Source organism: Larimichthys crocea, chromosome XVI, assembly GCF_000972845.2.
Source record: "Larimichthys crocea isolate SSNF chromosome XVI, L_crocea_2.0, whole genome shotgun sequence".
Lineage (NCBI taxonomy): Eukaryota > Metazoa > Chordata > Actinopteri > Sciaenidae > Larimichthys > Larimichthys crocea.
Window position 1 is genome coordinate 15748367 of NC_040026.1, and position 20040 is coordinate 15768406.

The window sequence follows — 20040 nt, forward strand, 5'->3', positions numbered from 1 at the left end:
GAGCACGGAAGCTTTGTCACTTTTTTAGAGCAAATGGGACACTTTGTCACTAACAGTATCTGAGTGTGTGTGTGTGTGTGTGTGTGTGTGCATGCCTGTGTGTGATTCACTGATTTTTCTGTATATCTATCGCCTGCAGCTTCCCAGGCTCTTTGTGAGCAAGAGGCTGAGTGACTTTGTAGTCAAGGATTCTTTAATGCTTTCCCATGTCACTGAGTTTTTTTTTTTTTTTTGTGCTTGTACATCAATAATGTGTGTGTATATACCTCATGTGTGCGTGAGTCAGTGTTGTTTTTAAAGCAGGTTTTTGCCTCTTTTTTTTTTTTTATCCGCAGGTGTATGTGCCAAGGCGGTATGCCCCGGGGAATAGTGCTGACAGTGCACTAGGAGTCTGAACCTTGTCAGTATTTGTGGCTGAGGAGGAGAGGTGCCGTGCCGTGCCGTCCTGTGCCGTGCTGTGTTTGACGCCATGTCCCTGACTGACAAACACAAAGTGAAGAGGCAGCGGCTGGACCGGATCTGCGAAGGTAGGGTTACATGTATGTGCTGTCCTAAACTTTTTTTACACATATCACTTATTCCTCTGTATCTTCAACAACAAATGTCGCACAATCAAAGTGTTTTTACTAACATGTGTGTACTATATATACTAATATGCACAAGCAGAGAGGCTGCGAAGTTGATAACATCATATTTACAATCACGATTCTGGATTTCACAGTTAATTACACTTGCTCTTGGTGTGTGATATTAAGGCTTTGTGTTCAGAGCTTCAGTGCATCAAATCAAGTGCCCTCTCCACTGGTAAATTGCCCGATAAACGTATGTAGGATTATTATTATTATGAATAGAATCAGTGATTGTAGTTATTGATGCTTTTGTTTATTTTTATTGTCCATTCATTCTATTTTGTTCTGTTGTTTGAGAAATAAGTCATAAATGTTAATGGTCTTATAAGTAGTGCGATTATCTAGATCTCTTGGTTTTAAATGAGCTAAATGTAAACAACTTTTATACCTCTATGTTACATAGAAATATTGTTTTATTTTAATGTGAAGCCGTCCTTAACTATCCATGGAAATGTCTTCATTTAAACTAGGTGAAACAGTCGCTGCATGATGAAAAAAACCTTTACATTTCTGTTGATCTGTCACACAAACTATGTTTACTGTGACTAGGTAATATTTTGCAAAAGAAATCCTCACTATACTCGCTTCGTTTTTTTTTTTAATTTCCCTCACTGACACTGCTTCAGAGCTCTACATCCCCTAGGCAACCTCCCTTGTTGTTATTAGCACAACCATAAGACCTATTGGTGATCAATACCCATTGATTGCTATAATTTTCTCCTGGCACACAGCACATGTCAGATACTACAGTAACCGGTGTATAAATGTTGACCTCAGCAGCAAACGGTCATCTGGCGGATGTAAATGAGATTATTGCTTTACTCCTGGCCTCTCTGCGAGCCGCTGTTTGTTTGTGTAGGAGTGTCTGTTATGTGACTTATGGTTATGGAGAATCTCTAAACATCTGAACTCAAGATATATCACCTCAGGGGATTGAATGGGTTTCTATCCTGTCACGGCTGTTGTGGAAGCAGCCAATTTTACACCGTGAACTACAGTGATTATTAGGCTTCAGGTTGTGGATTAGAGAGCGGTGGTGTTGTATTGAAGGGTCTGAACATAGAATCGGAGCCCCCTGCCGTGCACACAGCTACAAAGTCGGCCCAGGCAACAAGGAATATGAGCCTTTGTGTGGGTGTATAAACTGTGTCTGAAGCCTTGTGGATGTGCATTTTTAAACCCACTTGTTTGACTTTGCCTAGCGTGTATGTACTGTATGTGTGTGCATATATGTGTTTGTGTGTGTGTCTGTCAGACTGTGTCCTGAGGTAAAATCATCTCCTCTCTGCTGTCTGGGTCCCCGAGAGGCTTGTTAAGCTGCTGGGCCCTCCTGGAGCCAGCGCAGGCAGAGGCAGACATGACTGCAGTGCTGGAAAATGAAGCTAGACGCACCATTACCCCCAGTGCCAGCATATTTGTTTTGCAGCATGATGTAAGCACCTCGGCGTTGCGCACATGAAATGAAGGACATATGCCGTGCATCCTGTAAAAGCCCATAGTTAGGCTTAAGAATCCTAGTTTTTTTTGGACCCTGACGCTGCTGTTGAAAAGTGATTATGATGGACTATTGATGCAAAGCAGTAGCTTGGAAATGCATGAGGAGAATACATTACAGTGCAGTGTCAATCAAAAAAAAGATCAAATACACATCACTTTATTATTCTCTTCTTTCTAAAGAGGAAGGATCTACTTTATTCCTAACCCTGTTTTTTATAGAGACATCTTGTTTGTTCTATTAACTTTTCAATCATGTCTTCTCCCCATTTTATCTCCCTACATGGTGGTTTTTTAAAATGCTGTGTCAGATCTCTGCATGCACTCCCACATATGTAATCCTGGCGTCGAATACGGAATCAATTTCATTTTAATTTGTCTAATTCATTTCCTGCCCAGAAACAGTCAGGAATTTTAAGCAAATTACTCAAAAGTCAATCTTTGTGTGATTTGTAAAATGTAAAGCACGTGAAATTCACAGAAGTGTGCCCGGTATCAGCATGTGGCTCATATGTAAGAGTCTCTCGTGTCTCAAAGGTAAATATGAAGTTACCACTGGAAGCTTCTTAGCTTAGTTTAGTACAAAAACTGAAAGCAGGTATCCCGGCTCTGTCCGAGGCCTTCTGAAGCTTACGGACATTTTTTTTATTTATTTATTTATTTATTATTATTTTTTGGCCAAGACCAGTTGCCAGGCAACCAGCAGAGACTTCAGGAAGTTACTGGTCTAGCCAAAAAATACTTCATTACATAACCCCCCCACCCCACCCCCTGTAAAATGCTGAATTGTCGTTTTTTTTAAACTTTTAGGATTAAATAAAGAAGGTGCGACATGTTAATTAGCGAGCTTTAGAGTTTGCTGGCTGGGCAGATTTTTGTTCACTTTGAACTAAGCTAACAGTTTCCCCCTGTTACCAGTCTTTATGCTAAGCTACGTTAGTCAGCTGCTGCATATTGTTACACTCACTTACATTTTTATCAGTTCAGAACAACATGACAAAGATTATATCACGGTAACAGGAGGATAAATTGTCATATTGAATAATGGCCAAGTCTTCTAAATATCAGATTTCATATCACAGGTGGGTCATTCATTGGTGGAAATCCTTCCTGATTAGAGTTGCAGTCCACATCCAGCTGTTGCATGCATGTGAATCAGACAGCTGAGGTAGTTAGTCATTCCTGAGGGAACAACAGTTAGTCTGCTCTGCTGGGCACGAGCTCAAAGCCCACAGGAGACGCACAGAGAGACGGTAACAGGTGTTGCTGTGATGCATGCAGAGCTCGCTCGTGGCGAGCGTACCTGCCGACGTTCCTCCTCGCACCCCAACACATGCACACACACACACATTGACACACGATCGTTCTCCAGATGGCCATCATGCAGGATCAGTGAATCAGTCCTCTGGCGGCCATTGTGAGGGCGTAAAAGAAAGAGAGGAGAAAAAAAAAAAACAGCTTGTGATTTGTGATTTGTTCATGAGCCAACGACCAGGCAAAGTTGTCCTACTGATCGCATGTAGCGGCGTGATAAGGCTGCCATGGCAATTGTCTCTGCACGAGGAGGAAACACACATGGGTTTCTGCGTTTTGTTTCATGTACAGGTAAAACCCTCACAGGGCTTATTTTGGCTGCTGTAGAGGGAGTAACTCATCGTAATCCAGGTTCACACTTCAACCAAGCAACCGGCAGTTGGCAAACACATACAGACCAGATGAAGCCGTGATTCGTGCTGTCTCTCCTCAATCTCTTTCAAGGGAAAATCTGGAGCGCTCTCTTTCAAAAAAAAACCGTCTGCTTAGACCACACTCTCTCTGCACTGTCCAACAGAGCCTTCGCCTTTGTTTCTATTGTTTTCCTGACACTAAAAAACAACTCTCGTTGCCCAAAACAGTTTCCAACACCATGCGAGGTGTAAATTGTATTTTTTTTTTTATGCTATATTGCCGAGTTGTTCATCCTGGCTGTTCCTACATTGGCATTTATGGCAGTGGGATCAGTAATGCAGTAGGTGATGAGGCTGATTATGCCATTTAAAAGTCCTTGATATGTTTTTAGCATCATCTGGCCCGTCTGCAAATAAGGTGACAAGGAGTTTCGCTGGTTGCGACTGTTTCTATCAAAAGCTGCTAGTTAGATCAATCAAAGCGGCTGCTGGTCAGCATCGGCTTGAATTCAGCGTCGTGAAGGATTGGAGAGGAGCTTTATCTCGCTCTCTCTCTATCAGGGGTGAAGAGATTCGTTTGTGTCATCTGAAGAGATGAGGAGTGATCTGCCACGGCCTCAGGTCCTTTCATGTTCTCATCTTAATTTGAGTTGAACCAATGTTTATCATTATGCAGCAACTGGGCCGAGCGGCTGGAAGCGAGGACGCTTCTCCTCCTTTTATTTATTTATTTATTTATTTATTTATTTTTTTGGTTGCTAAGATTGTTGTTTTCCTCGTAGACCGCGATACTGTTTCCTCTCCGGGTTTGATTAGAAACACTCTAATCTATTCAGATAATGTTTTAATCAACGTCTGTATTTTATTCATGTTGTGTTACATGATCACACTCTATGGTTGCATAATTAGAAAAATCATTTATCTGTATCAGATGCTGAAAATACAGAAGTAGATCAGTATCCAATTGTTCTTTGATTATATTTGCTTGTAACCAATATAAACATTAATTTATGTTGCGTTAACGTGAGGATAAACAATGTGATCTCATATTGATTGATTGACTTTAAATCTAAATGCGATAAAGGCAATCCTTATGAGCTTAGTTTACATGGATGACCAGGCTTTTGTGTCTATCACCGTGAAGTCTATCTTTGATTTGAGTAGAGTTAGTTTTTTGTACCTTGCACAAGTGAGTGGCAGATTAATGATCTGTGCTCATGGAAGTACTGACTGCAATGCAAAAAAAAAAAAACCTGACATGTGCGACATTGAACCCTTATTTATATTTTTATCTCCGCCGAGGATGTTAGACTTTCGTTGTCGTTTGTCTGTCTGTCTGCAAGATTACGGAAAAACTAAACCCCATCAAACTTAGTGGAAAGGTGTAGAAAAATACAAACCCAGAAAAGCCGAAATAAAACTTTTTTTTTCTGTGCCACATCAAACATCACTGTAGAAAGTGCACAGTGTATGCAATCAGGGATGTGATTTCTCCGGGTCAATCCAGAGTTCTGGATTTTCCAACCTGCACAAAGCCGCGGTGATTAAAGTGAATGCTGCGTGCAGATTTGCATATCACAGAAGACTGGCCTCAGCAGAGGTCCGCACTCTCCGTGTGCCCGTAAATTTTTGATCAGATACATTATTTACTGATCTAAAAAAAATCTGAAAACGTTGCCAATTCTTGTCTGTTAAATAAAATGTGCAAGAGGACATTTTGACCTTTTTTTTTAAAACCATGCATTAACACTGCAGCAGATTTACATAGATTAGATTGAATTAGAGTTCAGTATGTGCGTACATTAACCTCTACTACCTCCCTGGGTATAACCACAGCTGAGTTGAACATATTGTAGAAAGTGTTCTTTCGTTTAACTAGACTCCATATCATTTTTATCATCAGTGATGTGCAGGCAAATTACATTTTCTGTTCTATCTTTTCTTCTCTCTCTCTCTCTCACTCTCCTTCCCTCCCTCTTCTCTCACTCAGCTGCACACTCCTCGTCTCTCCAAAAAGCAAGCGGGCTGTCGTCTCTCCCTTCTGTCTGCCCCATCTGTGATGCAGTATGGGCCACTGGCTTGATAATGATAGGCAGGCGGAGCGCAGGCAAGAGAGAGAGAGAGAGAGAGAACAAACCAACCCGCTAAAATGGAAGACAAAACTCTAATCAGTCGCCTCACCAAGTCTACCAGAGGTCTCGGCGTGCTGATAAAAGGTTTGCAGTAGCGGCTCTCGCTCTCGCCCTCACGTTCCTCCCACCCATGCAAATGTGTGACATGCTGTGTCATACACTCCCGAGGATGCAAGGTGGTAAAGAGGCGGAGGACAGCGTCTTGATAACACAGCAGATGTGAACCCTCCGAAAGCCATCGGACCAGAATTGGTACCATGTGTTTTTCTTTCCTCGTCTCCCCTCCTCCCCCCCCCCGTACTTGTGTTAGAGTGAGCAAAGGCCCAGAGGCTCGTTAAAACTTTAATATACTGTACAATCACAGTAATTGAGTAGAATTTTCAAGTTCTCCCAGTCATGGTTTTAATTTATGAAGTCCCTATGAAAGTTTAATGGATCAGCAGTTGTAGAGTCGCAGCTATCTAAATCATTCTGCAGCTATCTCTGCCTGCGCTTGCCTGCCAAGTCCCGCCGTTAGCGTCCTGTGCCCTAGAAAGATGGCCAGATTGCTCCAAAGGCATGACTGTTGCTGGACGTCTGTTCAACACATTGTACCTAGAGGTCTTTCACAGAGCCGTACGATTGGCTGCGAGCTAGCAAACCGAGTGCGTTGGCATCAATTCTAAAGCACCAAATATCCACGGTGTAAGTTTGGGGTTGCTTTTTCTTCTATTGTATTATTCATGCTTGCAACTACAGGGTCCCTGTTGCTTGATGAATGTAATATAGCATGCTCACTTAATTATGGAGCAGCTCTCATGAGAGGCATATCAGAGAATGTAGACAAGATGAATATGGTAACCGGGCTTCTCCTGCTTATGAATTGTGGGAAATGCAGCAATTTGCATGGCAGGAGATATGATATGCCATATCCTTGTTTCGGTTTTAGCAACACTGCCCTGACCGTACTTGAGATGTTTATTATTGTTATTAATATTTTGTCAGGAAGCGGGGATCTGAGTGACACACGGCCCTGGAAAAGGGCTTATTAAAAGAAGTTATTGTTGGCGATCGCCGTAGAGAGATGCAACCCAGTGATTAATGGTGTGTTTTACAGCTGACAAAAAAGCGCAGGGAGACGCAGACCTGGGAGGACAGCGCTGAGAAATCACTGCAAGGAAATTGCTAGGTATACTTTACCTCCTAATGAAAGAAACCATCCTTCACATGTGCATCATCTTGGACTGCTAAAGGGCCGTAGGGAAAAATGAAACTGTTCTGATTTATTTTTGTTTTGACCTACTTAATGTTCTCCAATTAGGATGTTCCATAATGAAACAATCTGATTTTTGTTTTTTGATATTATATCATGATTGCATCACTTCTAAAAAGAAAACAAGCTTATTACTGAAATGTCCCCCCCCCCTCTGAGACTTGACAGGTAGTGGGACAACATAAAGAGGCACAGTACTGTAGCAGTCTCTTGTCACTCTTAAGGAGTAATAAATTTAGCTCATCTCAGTCACGCTGTCTCTGTCTCTCAGCTTCAGGAGCATCCAGACGATGTCCCTGGCGACTTGCTTGCAAAAAAAAAAACTCCTCTTCCTTTTTAAAACCCCTTGTCGCCTATTTCAAACAGAAATGAAGCACAGAATAGAAACAGGCTTGTAGCCATCTAGTTGTCACAGTCCACTGCAGTCCAATCATATCCCCTTCCCCTGCTGCCATGTCCTATCCCACACTGTCTGTCTTAGAGGTGAAGCTGGATCTGGCAGCCTCTCGCCTTTATCAGCGTTTTTCCCATCACACACTTATCAAAGCTCCCTTTTCTTCTCCCCTTGCCGCTGTTTTTTTGTGTGTTTACATTGCTCTTGTCACAGCAAGTAAACACAGGCGGTTATCTCTCTGATGGCAACATCTCAGATAAGACACATCGGCTCTGTTGTACGTCTGGTGTATGTAGTGGCAAAGTGCAAGCTCTGTGAGGGGGGCGGGAATACAACCGAACGGGTGAAGGTTCAAACAAGAAATTTGAAGATTAACAACAATTAAAAATAAGTCTGGTATTACTCGATTGATTACAGGGACACTCAATAGTCCCTGTGTATATTTGCCTGCATGGGTATTTATATGTGTGTATTCATATACTGTATGTAAATCTGTAGTTGCCCAGTAGAGGCTGTGCATTCTCCATGGTTTCGAGTAGAGGATCCCCTGGCCTCCTTCTAGTAGCCACCGGATTAAATCTGACCCTCAGTAGTCCATGTGTGCTGTGCTGTGTGTGTGTGTGTGTGTGTCCGGCATTTGCAACCACCTCCCTACCCCCGGTCTCTAGAGACTCACTAAAGCAAGCGTGTCAGTCCCCAACCTCCCCGGTCCCTCTGGGAAGATCCATTCACGCTCAGAGGGAGGCCGGCTGCAGGCCATCGAAGGGGTTAGTAGTAACCTCTAAGCACCGTAAACACTATAGCTTTTACACTCTGTGAACACATCCAGGGGCCTCAGCAGCGTGTTGGCTGTGTACACTATCTGGTTCAAGTGATGTCACAGGGGCCAGTGGATTTAAGCAGGTTTTAGTTTGACGCTAATCCCCTTGTGGCAAACGCTGTGGAGGAGAGGACTGTCCCTGCCAATGGCGTGCATCAACCCCATTGGATTACTGCGTCTCGTCCCCTCCTCCACTCTGTTGCCATTGTCCAGCATGTGTTTTTACCCCAATTTCTTTACCCTCGATCTTAGTTTGGAATGTAAGCGTCATGCCCAGCACAAGCATGATCCCTGCTGTAGAATGGAGTAGAGCCTCGTCCTAAAGGTGTGTTTTTTTTTTTCTTTCTGCATGTGTGTGTATACTCTGTTTATCATGTTGTGCCTCTCTCCTTGTGGATTTCTAATGTTTCCAGGGCTGAATTATTTAGATAGGCTGCCAGCAGGGAGCTACATGATAGCACAAACTTTAGAGTGAGGGGAGGGTGGGGGCCCTACAGCTGTAGATCAGGTAAGAGGGTACCGCAAGCTTCACCTTTTCTCTTCTCCACCCTCTCCTCCCTATTTGATTGGAGGTGAGTGTAACAGGAGAAGCTGAAACACAATACCCAGCTCTATTTTCCGCTTTTATAGCCGCGGCTTTATTGTCTTCACTGATGCCTAACTCAAGTGAGCAGTTGCGTTTTGGTGGCTCTCTGGGCCAGTCTCGTCCTGAATGGACTGAAGGCCAGATCGACGGAGCTGCAAGCCGCTGCAACTATTGTGGCACCTTTTCGGGGCGTAGGAATTCTTTGCCCGTGGGCGGAAGAGACGGATTATCATATCACCATCACCTAGATCTTAGTGATAAACAGGATCCAGTCCTCCGGTCTTCCTTGTACAGGCAGATTCAGCAGGATGCCCATGTACAGCAGCTACTAAGGAAGCACTCAGTGCCCGATCTGAGCAGCAGTCTCTACCTCAGACAAGTGATGGCAGGCCGGGCCTCTGCACCTCCTCAGGATTACTACCTGGCTGACGCTACCTTATCTAGTCAGCTACCTCAAGAGTCTGGGTTTTATAGGGATAACCAGCAACTGCTCAACAGATCAGCCTTGCATTATGGGCCCAGTCCTGGGGGGGTGAGGCCTACGTGGGATCAAGGACAGGCAAGGGCCACACCTTCCATGCTGGCCTCTGGTTCTACACCTAACCCCGCGCCTCCTCCTCCTCCACCTCCTCCCCCGCCTCCTCCACCACCTCCTCCCCCTCCTGTACATGAGCTGAGCCGTTTGTACAGGGAATCTCTGGGATCTAAGATGATCCCAGACGTCCAGCGTCTTGGTGGCAGCTCTACATGTCCTGCAGTCTACGGGGTTCAGCCCCCTCTCCCTATTTATGCTGCTGAGCAACTCTCTGCGCACCAAGCTTATAACGCTATCAACTGCTTGTCCCTGGACCCCCGCCAGTCAGCTGCCACCAGTTCAGTGGTGGACCCAGCTTCTCAGGGAATGGACGGAGCTTTCCCCCGGGGTTATGGAGCTATAGCCTCCCAGAGGCTGCCTTATGACCCAAACTATGATCCCAGTTCAGCCATGGTGGCTGCAACAGCCGGAATGACCTCTAGCCTGCCTCCTCACCACCCCAGCGCCACAGACCCCAAGAAGATGGTGGACCCTTCCTTCTTGGCTTTCCTGCGAGCTGAAGGCTTGGCTGAGAGCACTATCACTCTCCTGCTGCAACATGGCTTTGATTCCACTTCCACTCTGGGAATGATGGAGGACCATGACGTCCGCTCTGTTGCCCCTAACTTGGCCCAGGCCCGTGTTTTGTCCCGCGTGGTGCTTAGTTGCAAGGCAAGTGGGCCGACACGTACCCGATCCAACAGCTTCAGCCACCGCAACGACCTCTACATGCAGCCCCAGGGCTTGACCATGGACCCCAGCCTGATGCAGCAACATCCTTCCACCATCCAGACCGTGTCCCCAAGGATGGGAGAGTTTCTTGGCAGAAGACCCAGCAGTGCACCATCCCAACACTTGCTTGAAACCACCACCTACCCAGGACCACGGCCGCTGGGAGCTGGAGCTTACCCAATGAGCCCTGGAGGATATAGCAGTGCTCTAACACAGGGACGACCCCTCTCCATGTACAGTGCCCACACTGGTCTTGCCATGTCTGCTCTTGGACAACAGCCTCCACCAGCTCCTGGCACCCCTGGAGCTGCACCCAAAACCTTCTCTAGCTCCTATTCCCCCATGGAGCTGATGAAGAGACCCCCCAACCTCCCCCTAGCGTCGCCAATGGGAGCGCCAAGCCCCCTTCACAGCCCCCAACTTCTCCGCAAAGGGATCAATGCTGCTCCCGAGAATTCCATTGTTCCCGTAACGTCTTCTTCCAATCTCCAAGTGCAAAACTTTAACAACAACAACAACAAGATGATAGGACGTCGTACAGGTCCACCTGTCATAGTCTCCACCATGGTCACCACACCTGACACAAGTAATGTCAAACCCCACCTTTCTCACTATTTCTTCAAACCCTTTCTCCTCTGTCCTTGTTGCTGGTTTATATTTTTTTCTCTAGTCATTGGTAATAATTTAGTTTTTCTCATTTTGTTTCGTCATAGATTAGATACATATAGAGATTTAATTCTGTGTATGGTAGTTTTGTATAGTGTGCCAAGAAACTATCCGACAGTCTTTTTGAATGGAGGAGTAGCATGTAAGATGCATCTGACAAGTTAAGCAGCTTTGCTCTGAGAGGTCTTTTTTTTGTTTTTAAATTATGCAACTATTTATACATGTATTGCAACAGAGTTGTGTCATTTGCCAGAGGGGATCCTGTCTCATCACCAAGATGAAATATTTCTTATGAGCAGCATTCCAGTTATTGGGGCCAACATTTTTCTGTCTTTTTCTTTTTCCTTTAGTTTAATGGTCAGAATCATTTTGAAGCAACAGTGTGCAGTGGTTTTGTAGCTCCACCTTGCTTTTTCAGTGTTTGTTCTACATGGTTTGTGAACTTGTTGGGAACTCACAATACAATTTGGCAAAAAAATAATAATAAAAAACTCCAGTTAACAGGATAGTGTTCGCTAGCTATTATCTTAATTAACTCCTACACCTTCTTTTTTTTTTTTACAAAACAGATTTAGTAAATATCGAAACAGAAACATCCAGCTTCTATTTAGTACTTAAAAGTTTATTTCCCTGATGCAGAGCTGCTGTCATTCTATTTTACACTGTACTCTCTCCTAATCAGGGGCTTAACTGCCTCAAATCCAATTATACTAATTGGATGTATAGTTGTGTACACTATAACAGGCAACTGTTTTTTTTATAGACAACTTGTTGTCTGTTTGCAATCCTGGTTCTGCTCTAATGCCGCTAAAAGTTTTCATTTATTTGTTTATTTTCTATACTTTATAAACTAACTCAATCATTGTCACCTCAGACAACGGTTTTGCATCAGTAATTTGTTCTTCACCTGCTCAAACTGAAACATTATTTAAAAGCAATTTTCTTCAGCACTATGTTTTCACTAACTTGACAACATTTATGCCTTGATTCCCAAGAGTCGATTTACATTTTATAGAATGACAAGAATGAAAGAGATGTTTTCGCTTTTGAAGCAGCATGCAATTTGGCAACTCCAGACTTGCCTTTTTGTTTGTTTACTACGATGGTGTTTTCTTTTTAACGACATATTTCCATGAATATGTTGTTCATCTTCAGTGGCCTCTCTGAGCATATAATTATGTTCAACTTGTTTATCTCAAACAAGGTTAATACAAGTTTTGAGGCAGCTTTTTATAGTCAGTTTACCATGAGAGTGAATTTTTTTAATCAGGAAAGGCATCATCTCAGCTTATTTTTATATCTAAATGCCTTGATTTGTCCCTTCAACAAGTTGATTTATTTCCATGTTGATTAGAGTGGATACGCTTAGGGAAGAATTAAATCTTTTAACCTTGCTTTTAGCCGTGTAACTCTGTTTCTCGCCTGTCTCTCTAATGGGTCTCTGCGCTGCTGCACTTGTTATAGAGTAAAAACTTTTATGAAGTGGCTTTTCTTCATGTGTTGTCAAAGAAATAAGAAGTGATGTGCAAGATCCAAAGGAGGTGGGAGGGAAGGGAGCTGGTGGGGGAAGTAGTGGATGGGAAGTCCCCTTTCAGGCCTCACGCAAATACACGCCGCTTTCCAAGGTCACAGTGGCAGCAACCCCACCCCACCCTCGCTACACTTTTAGCACAACAAACTCATTTGCATGTAGCTGACATTTGTTGCTTCAGTAACTTCATCTGATAATGGGCAGCCCTTGCTGCTGATCGGAAAGCATACTTCTTAATTGTGTGTTGCTAGGCAACCTAGGTTTCGGTGATAATCAGAGATAGATAATCTTCACATTTAAGCAAAGGTGGGGGGGGGGAAAGTGTAGCCCTGCTTGCACTGTTGCACACTTATTTTGAGCACTTGTTAGTCTTTTTTTTTTTTTTTTTGAGCAGCCATTTGCAGTTTGGGGCAAGAGGAAATTGAGTGAAAAAAAAAATTAGATGTTGCAGGGCTCTTAATGAAAACATTTCTCTTGGTCTCTTTCCCCCTCTCTCTCTCTATCTCTGTACATCTCAAGAGATTGCTACTCATTTGTGCAAAGTCTCCACCAGTGAAGAGCCTCTCTTATTACATGCATGGTGTTTTATGTTCAAACATGCATATTGATGAAAAGTTGACACATTATTCCTTTTGCACCTACTGAATAAATTGGTTGTTCTTCCAGTAACAGCCAGTCTTCTCTTTATCATCTTACATCAAAGTGTAAATTTACACATAAGCCACGGAGGCATCCACATTTCCATTTAGTTGGATTCTTATTTATTCTCAAGGCAGAGTTTTGAAAGCAAGGATGTGAGCAGCACTAAAATCACTGGTTCCTTGAAATATTCATCTAAAAGTTGCAGGTGGGAGGGCCCTCCCTGTATACTCCTCTTCGCTGGGCGCTGTCTTGGTTGGCTAAAGCCGTAAGTAGTGTTAATAATGGCATTAAACGGTTGAGTCGAGCTTAGTTACCAACAGTTCCCTTCCACCCAAAGTAGGGAGAGCGCCTTGCAGCACTCGCATTGGCCATGGAGTTGTCTGTCAGTGGCATCCCACAGAGCGGCACAGGTGGGTAAACCGAACTTCAATGTCACGTGAAGCAAGAGTAGCCAACCCACCTAGCTAGAGATGTGATTGGCTAGTTGCCTTGTATTGTGTGTGCACGCTCAGTAGATTAACTAACATGGACACTTGCATGTTGTCCACAAATGTCAGCACGTGGTTTCTTTGTGGAGATAATCCGCAGAACATCTTCAGCTGTACTTTTCCGGGCTTGAGAATTAGGAGGCAGTGCGAGGGCAGGGCTTGTAGCTTACAGGAAGGAGATAGAGACACAGAGAGAGAGAGACCGGAGCTTGGCAACAGCCTCTTGTAGCCATATGGGATATGTCAGTTGACGTGTTCACCTGTATAAGTCTGTTTTCTTGGTTCCTCTGTGCCCAGGTTGTATCCTCTCCTTCCTGGGAGGTTAGTCAAAACATGGCAGATCCCTTTTTTTCTTCTTCTCTTTCTGACAGGAAGCCATCACTGTTGCAGTTGACAGTTATGTAACCTTCCAGTGCATGGCTCCCACGGGGGGCCCTGAATGGGATTTTAATTTCCCTGCCTGTATTTGGAAGGACATCCACGAGGATGCATGCCTAATGTGCTCTCAGCTGTCCTTGGCTAAACTGCTTTGTTCAGGTGTCTGACATTGATTTCAGTGTGCACTCTTGCCTCTTTTCCACTGGCTCGTCAGGAAGAAAACATTCCCAGTGTGGCCTTTAAACTTTTGTTTCTAGACACACCCATATTTCTGTGCGTGCCTTTCCGAGACCAGGTAGCGTCTGTCTTCCTGTGCTGCCACTCTTGCTTTTGTATTGTACGGCGGGTCCTTTTTGATTTAGTGCTTATGTTGCCTCAAACGCATAACTCCAAAGTAACGTAAGTGTCTTGTGATATATGGACATGTGTGTGCGTCTGTGGATGACACACAATGCACAAAGCCCCCCCACCCCCACCTCCCTCCACTATCCGGCCACACATATGTACAGACCACAGATGTCCCTCTCTCAGCAGCAGGAAGTGTTTGTCTTCATCTAAGACCGGCTGGATGTGACAGCAGGACACGGGGACAAGACCTTAAGTTTCCTCTATCTGTCTCTCTCTTCCTTTGACTAGCACTACTTAGCGTGCATATATGGGACAGTGATGTAGTTACTTCAGCACACTGACTTTGAAATTAAACAGACTTTCACCTCAAAGCTGTTTGAGGGCGTTGACAACTTGACGTATTGGGTGAAGGGTATATGTAAGCAGTTTTATGCGTGTTCCTCCAATTTTATTAGGCACGAGTAAAATTTAGATGTCAGTATTCGTTCACTGTATGTTGTAAAAAATGATAGATCGGAACATTTTCAGTCACGCAACACTTGATCTAATGTTATAGGCATAAAAGTAAGTATTTCGACATAAATAAACAAAGTGAATGTGCGGTGCAAGCTATGTCTCTACAGTCTGTGCAGCACAGAAAGGTAACCTAAGTATTCTTACTTTTTCTTGCTGGTACTCAATAATAATTCAATGTTAGTATACAAATATGGAAATGGATTAAAATGCCCATGCCTAATTTTAGATCGGTGCAGCTGACAACAGGACAATGATCCTAATCATACATTTTTTTATGGCGGAAGAGTCCAATATCTGACCTCAGTCCGACTGATTGTGTTTCACCTGTGGAAGACGGAGAAGTAAAGGTAAAACAAATCCTTAAAAGAAGCAAGAGGAGTCAGTGAATTATGGATTTCAGACATCATAACACATAGTAATACATGGTATAAAGTCACCATAAGATTCGGTGGCTTTATACAATAAGGGCTACAGTTCATACATTGTGTCTCATAGTTATTGTTTTATTTCAGCTCCAGTGACAACAAAAATGTATCACTGCCCTGATACACCCTGACTGCACCGTATACTGACCCCCTCCTCCTCCTTACTTGTTGTCGTCGATGTGGTAATAACTCAGGGGCTCTTATTGTGCAGGGCTGATGTCTTACGTTACCTGTCTAGGAATAGACTGAGAATTAGAGTTGGGAAATCCTACTGGCCATCTGTGTTTATTTGTGCACGTATGAGCGCTAACATAGGTGTATGCGTGCGTGCGTGTGTGTGTGTAGAAGCTACTATACAGGCATCACGTGTCAGCGGGTGTCTGTGTCATCCTCACTAATCCTTCTGATATGAATGAGTGGAGACAGACAAGAGGTTTCAGCTCACATGGCATCGGTCAGGGGTTATTACAGGGAATGTGGCTGTTTTAATAATAATCAGTCTAACACTGCTCTTGGGTTAATATCATACAGCGCCACGCTGTAACTATGCAAACAATGCTTGTTTAAACAATTATAATACAGTTTCAGAGTAACATTGATGTAGGTTGTTGTGTTGGGTCAGCCTCCAGGACATTAAATTCGAAGTGAAACAGTGAGGTCAAAGTGCTGACTGTCTGCTTTAATTTGAAAAAAAGTGTTTCCACCCACCAGATGCATGGTGTAGGAAGTGTAACCCTTCATGTACATTATTTAGGGTACAGAAACTATATCAGATAAGAAAAATGTGCGTATTCTGGTCTCAATTTAGTCATCTGAAGGCTTTTTTAAATTATTTTTTACCCACAGCTATCAGCAGACACTTGCTTTCTGTTTGCTTTCAGCTTCGTCATCAACGAGATAAATTAATGAACAGTTGGAACGAGATCATGTGATGGTCTTGGTCTGTCAAACACACTTAACGAAAACTTTTGTTTGCCACGACTGCGAGTTTACAGACTGCTTCACTGTCCTGAAATTTAGAGACTGTGCATAACAGGGCTATGACTTGTACACTGTGCACGGCTTCAGATTAAAAGTTGAAGCTGAGCTCTTTAACTTCTTTGTCGGTTTGTTTTTTCAAACTTAACGTGCCCGAGTGCAAATCCAAAACTGAGAAATGTTCTCTATAAGCCCAGAATGATGACTTGTGCTGTAAAAGGCCACCTCTAGATTCTTAAACGCTTATCTGCGCGCAGTCCTTCTGTCATGTGTCTCCAGTTTCCCGAGAACCTGGTAAATGTTACATGAACTATCTGCTGCTCCATCTCCACTCTGCCTCTGTATTGTTTGTGTCCTCTGGGAAATATGGCCAGGAAAAATCTATTTTTCCACTGCAGTAGTTTTTTCTTTTTCTTTCTTTCTTTCTCCGAAAACAAAAAACAAGTGAAAGAAAAAAGTGTTGTCGAGCCCCCCCATCCCCTCTTGCCTCGCCAACCCTCTCTCCCCTCCCTCGCTGCTTTCTCATGGTTGATCTTTCCAAACCATCGGTTGCGTTCACAGAGGGATTAATGGTTTCTGCGAAGCCAGCCAACCCATGGAGGGAACGGAGCCTTCGAGCGAATGAGGAACAGCTGGTCTCCCCCTGCTTGTGACAGCTTGAGTGTGTGCTTGTGTGTGTGTGTGTGTGTGTGTATGCGCGATAGTAGCAGCTGACCTCTGCACAGGGTCAGAAGTTCCATCCGTGGTCCGAAAGTGGGCCTTAAGTCTTTCTACAGTCCAGTGTGCTGCTGCTGCTGCTACTGTTAGATGTTAATTAATAGTGACATGGGTCTTTGAAAAGTATTATGAGTTTGCAACACTGTGTGTGTGTGTGTGTGTGTGTGTGTGTGTGTGTGTGTGTGTGTGTGTGTGTGTTTTTTTAACTAATTTATGAGTCATGTCAGGGACACATTTCCATTGGTTCATGATGGTCAATAAAGTCTTTCTGCATTTTTGAACATACATGAACTGGATTCAGGCTCTGACACATGGTGGTCTGAAACATTTTTTAAAATCTATAACACAGTTTTAGTTTTTTTGTGTTCCTCGTGCTTGTTTAAAGATTAAATGGGTCTTTAAATTACGTCTGAAGTGGGCAGAAAAATAGTTGTGAGTTCAAACTGAAGGAAGCAGCTACGTCTTTCACATTTCTCTTAGAAAAATATTTCAATTTGTGACGACTGGAGGTCAGCTGGTTGGAATTTAGCTGCCCCACTAACTCCAGCATGCTCTTCCACAGAGGCCTAAAGGTCACTGCTAAGCACTAATGGGGAGATGAAGGATGCGAGTATGTGTGTGTTTATGTGCCTCAGTGTGTGTTTATGTGCCTCAGTGTGTGTGTGTGTGCTCATCGTGTGATGTTATGATTGGTGGGGAGAATCTTCCTGCTATTTTGGGAGATCACATTGTCATGTTTATTCGGCTAGTCTCCTTATCCCGTGGCTGTTTTGTTTACAGGATAGCAACGATGTGTGTTCGCCGCTCGCGATGTAAGAATGGCAGCGCTTTGATATAATCTCCCCAATTATCTGTCGCCAGTTCTGCCGTATATTATTCCTCTTACCACGGCAGCTGTGGAGAAGATTGGTTTTGTGCATGTCGAACGGCAAACAGCTGCATCCACTAAAACAGACAACTACCTCTGCACACCTCCCCAGTCCTTCTCCTCTTTTTTTTTTTGTGTGTCCCTCCCCCTCTTTCTCTCTCACTCAGTGGTGGGCAGGTCACCCTGAATTATTCATCAGTGTGAAATGAAAAAGCTCATGGATATTGAATATCCCCTCTGAAGTGGTGGCCAACCTTGTGTTTTTTTTTTTTTCTCTTCTCTTCTTCCTTTTTTTTTTTGCAGCTGAAAAGAGTAAAGAGCGGCAGATCTCATTGCCAGGGTATTTCAAAGGTTAACCGATTGCTTTACCTCGTGCACATATTTATTTTCTTCATGGTCTGTGGCCGGGCGAGAAAGGGGTTTGGGGGGAGTGGTTGAAGAAAAAGGTTGAGGAAGAGAGGAGATGAAAAGAATAGGAATAAAAATGCTAGAATGGTAATCTGTGTTCCTGTAGATATTTTTTCTCCTGGATGGACTCTGGCTCTTCTCAGCACCACCGTGGGCTCCCTCGTTGTGTGGCCGAGCCTGATTGGCTGAACATTTCTCCGCTCAGCACGCGTTAAGGCCTGTTCCTTCCTGAAACGAGCGCGACTGTGGTCGGTTGTGGTCCTCCCGTATCGACCGGTTGTCATTCGTTTCCCATGCGGCCCACTGTGCGCCTCCATTGTCCTCTTGCCTCGTCTTTTGTCCTGTGGTTTGATCTGCGGCCCGCGCTGCAAATCAATGCTACCGGTTGCCATTCACTCAGCTCAGCAGCCAGCAAACACGACGGGGACTCTCAGAACATCTCCCATGTGAGAACATAGAAAACGGGCAGCGAGGATGAAGGGGGGAATAAAAAATCCTTCAAGCTTCAGAACAATGTGTTGTTTTTACATCTTTGGGACGTTTTAGTCACATCACAATAATTCGGTGTTCACCATTTGCTGGCATTAGTGTCTATATTTGTCTAATGAGCAAGCTGAATACGGTTTCCCTGAAGGACAAAGATGTAAAAGAGCCTCTATTATGCCAGAGAGCAGATGCTAAATATTTAAAATAAATAAAAACTAGTCAAGGGACAAGCCCGTCCTCCGCTGTTTCATATGCTGCATGTGCTAATAGGACGAGGGGGGTTTTTATTCACTCAATAATATCCGAGAGAACAGTGCAGCATTAACCCTGCATCGCTCTCCTTAGCCATTATGTTGCTACTACCCTGTACCCTTTCACTCATTACAGTCCATTTTCCTCCATTCCCAATTTCTACTGCAGCATAGACAATTACTCAGGAATCCTTTTAAGAGTATTCCCAGGCCGTACAAAGACCAAATGTGCCTGCAGGAAGCAGCCAACGGTTTAACTGGCTAACCTTTTCCAAAGGTATTCTTAACAGAATCGTAATGACTGACAATCGGAGAGGGGAAAAGCTATTTTATTTTCCTATGAATAAAACAAGTCAAATTATTTGGAAAGGGTTTGCGAGGCTCCCGCGTACGCTTATTTGAGAACATCCTGTTTCTCGTAAGGTAATTGCGCTTTAGCTTAAGTGAAATGCACCGGCTGACGGCATACAGGAAGTGGGGCAGAGTCGACGTAGCTCGGAGGTGTTAGGTGTTTCAGGTGTCAATATCGTGTGACCAAAATGCAAACTCCGGTTACAGTGGGTTTCTTTTTTTTTTTGAGGGTGTTGGGGTGGTGGGGGGGTCTGATCTGCCAGAGGAAGTGTGAAATATCATCTGCCATGGTTGAGGGAGGTGAGTAGGTGGGTGGGAGTTTCTTTTCCAGAGGGTGTAGAAGATGAAGCGAGGGAAGGGATGATGAAAATGGCTGTAACTCTTCAGCAAAGTGAGCTTTAAAAGGCTGTAAGTGGACACCTCATAGTATCTGATGGGCTTACTCCTGGTTGACAAGACCCTGCGACCTTGGCGTATTTATTGTAATGGAGCACAGCTGGGCCGCGGCTTCTATGGGTTAATAGCCATGTGACAGTTTTGGGCTAGGGTTGTGGGAGTGTGCGTTTATGTGTGCGCATGCATTTTATTTACCCGTGCACTTTGCTGAGTGGCACGTAGGGGCCACACTTTGGGAGGGTGGGACTCTCTGCTGTGTCTCCACTCTCTCTGCCAGGCCAGATGGCTCCTGTCACTGAGAGAGGAGGTGG

General features: G+C 44.1%; 2 protein-coding genes across 4 annotated transcripts in view; both read left to right on the plus strand.

Moving 5' to 3' along the window:
* Window positions 1–20040, plus strand: part of LOC104925227 (C-terminal-binding protein 2) — a 92776-nt gene that overhangs the window by 39884 nt on the left and 32852 nt on the right. For 2 of the 3 annotated variants that reach the window (XM_010738994.3, XM_019278763.2), the window contains exon 2: window positions 336–539. In XM_010738994.3, coding sequence (XP_010737296.1) covers window positions 470–539 — 70 coding nt within the window. In that variant the 5' untranslated portion in view covers window positions 336–469. The remainder of the gene's footprint in view (window positions 1–335; window positions 540–20040) is intronic. The other variant, XM_010739074.3, reaches the window with a different exon arrangement.
* LOC113747890 (uncharacterized) lies at window positions 8440–11466 on the plus strand. Its single transcript, XM_027289561.1, has one exon. It carries the CDS (start codon window positions 9042–9044, stop codon window positions 11109–11111), a length of 2070 nt encoding a protein of 689 aa, XP_027145362.1. The 5' UTR covers window positions 8440–9041; the 3' UTR covers window positions 11112–11466.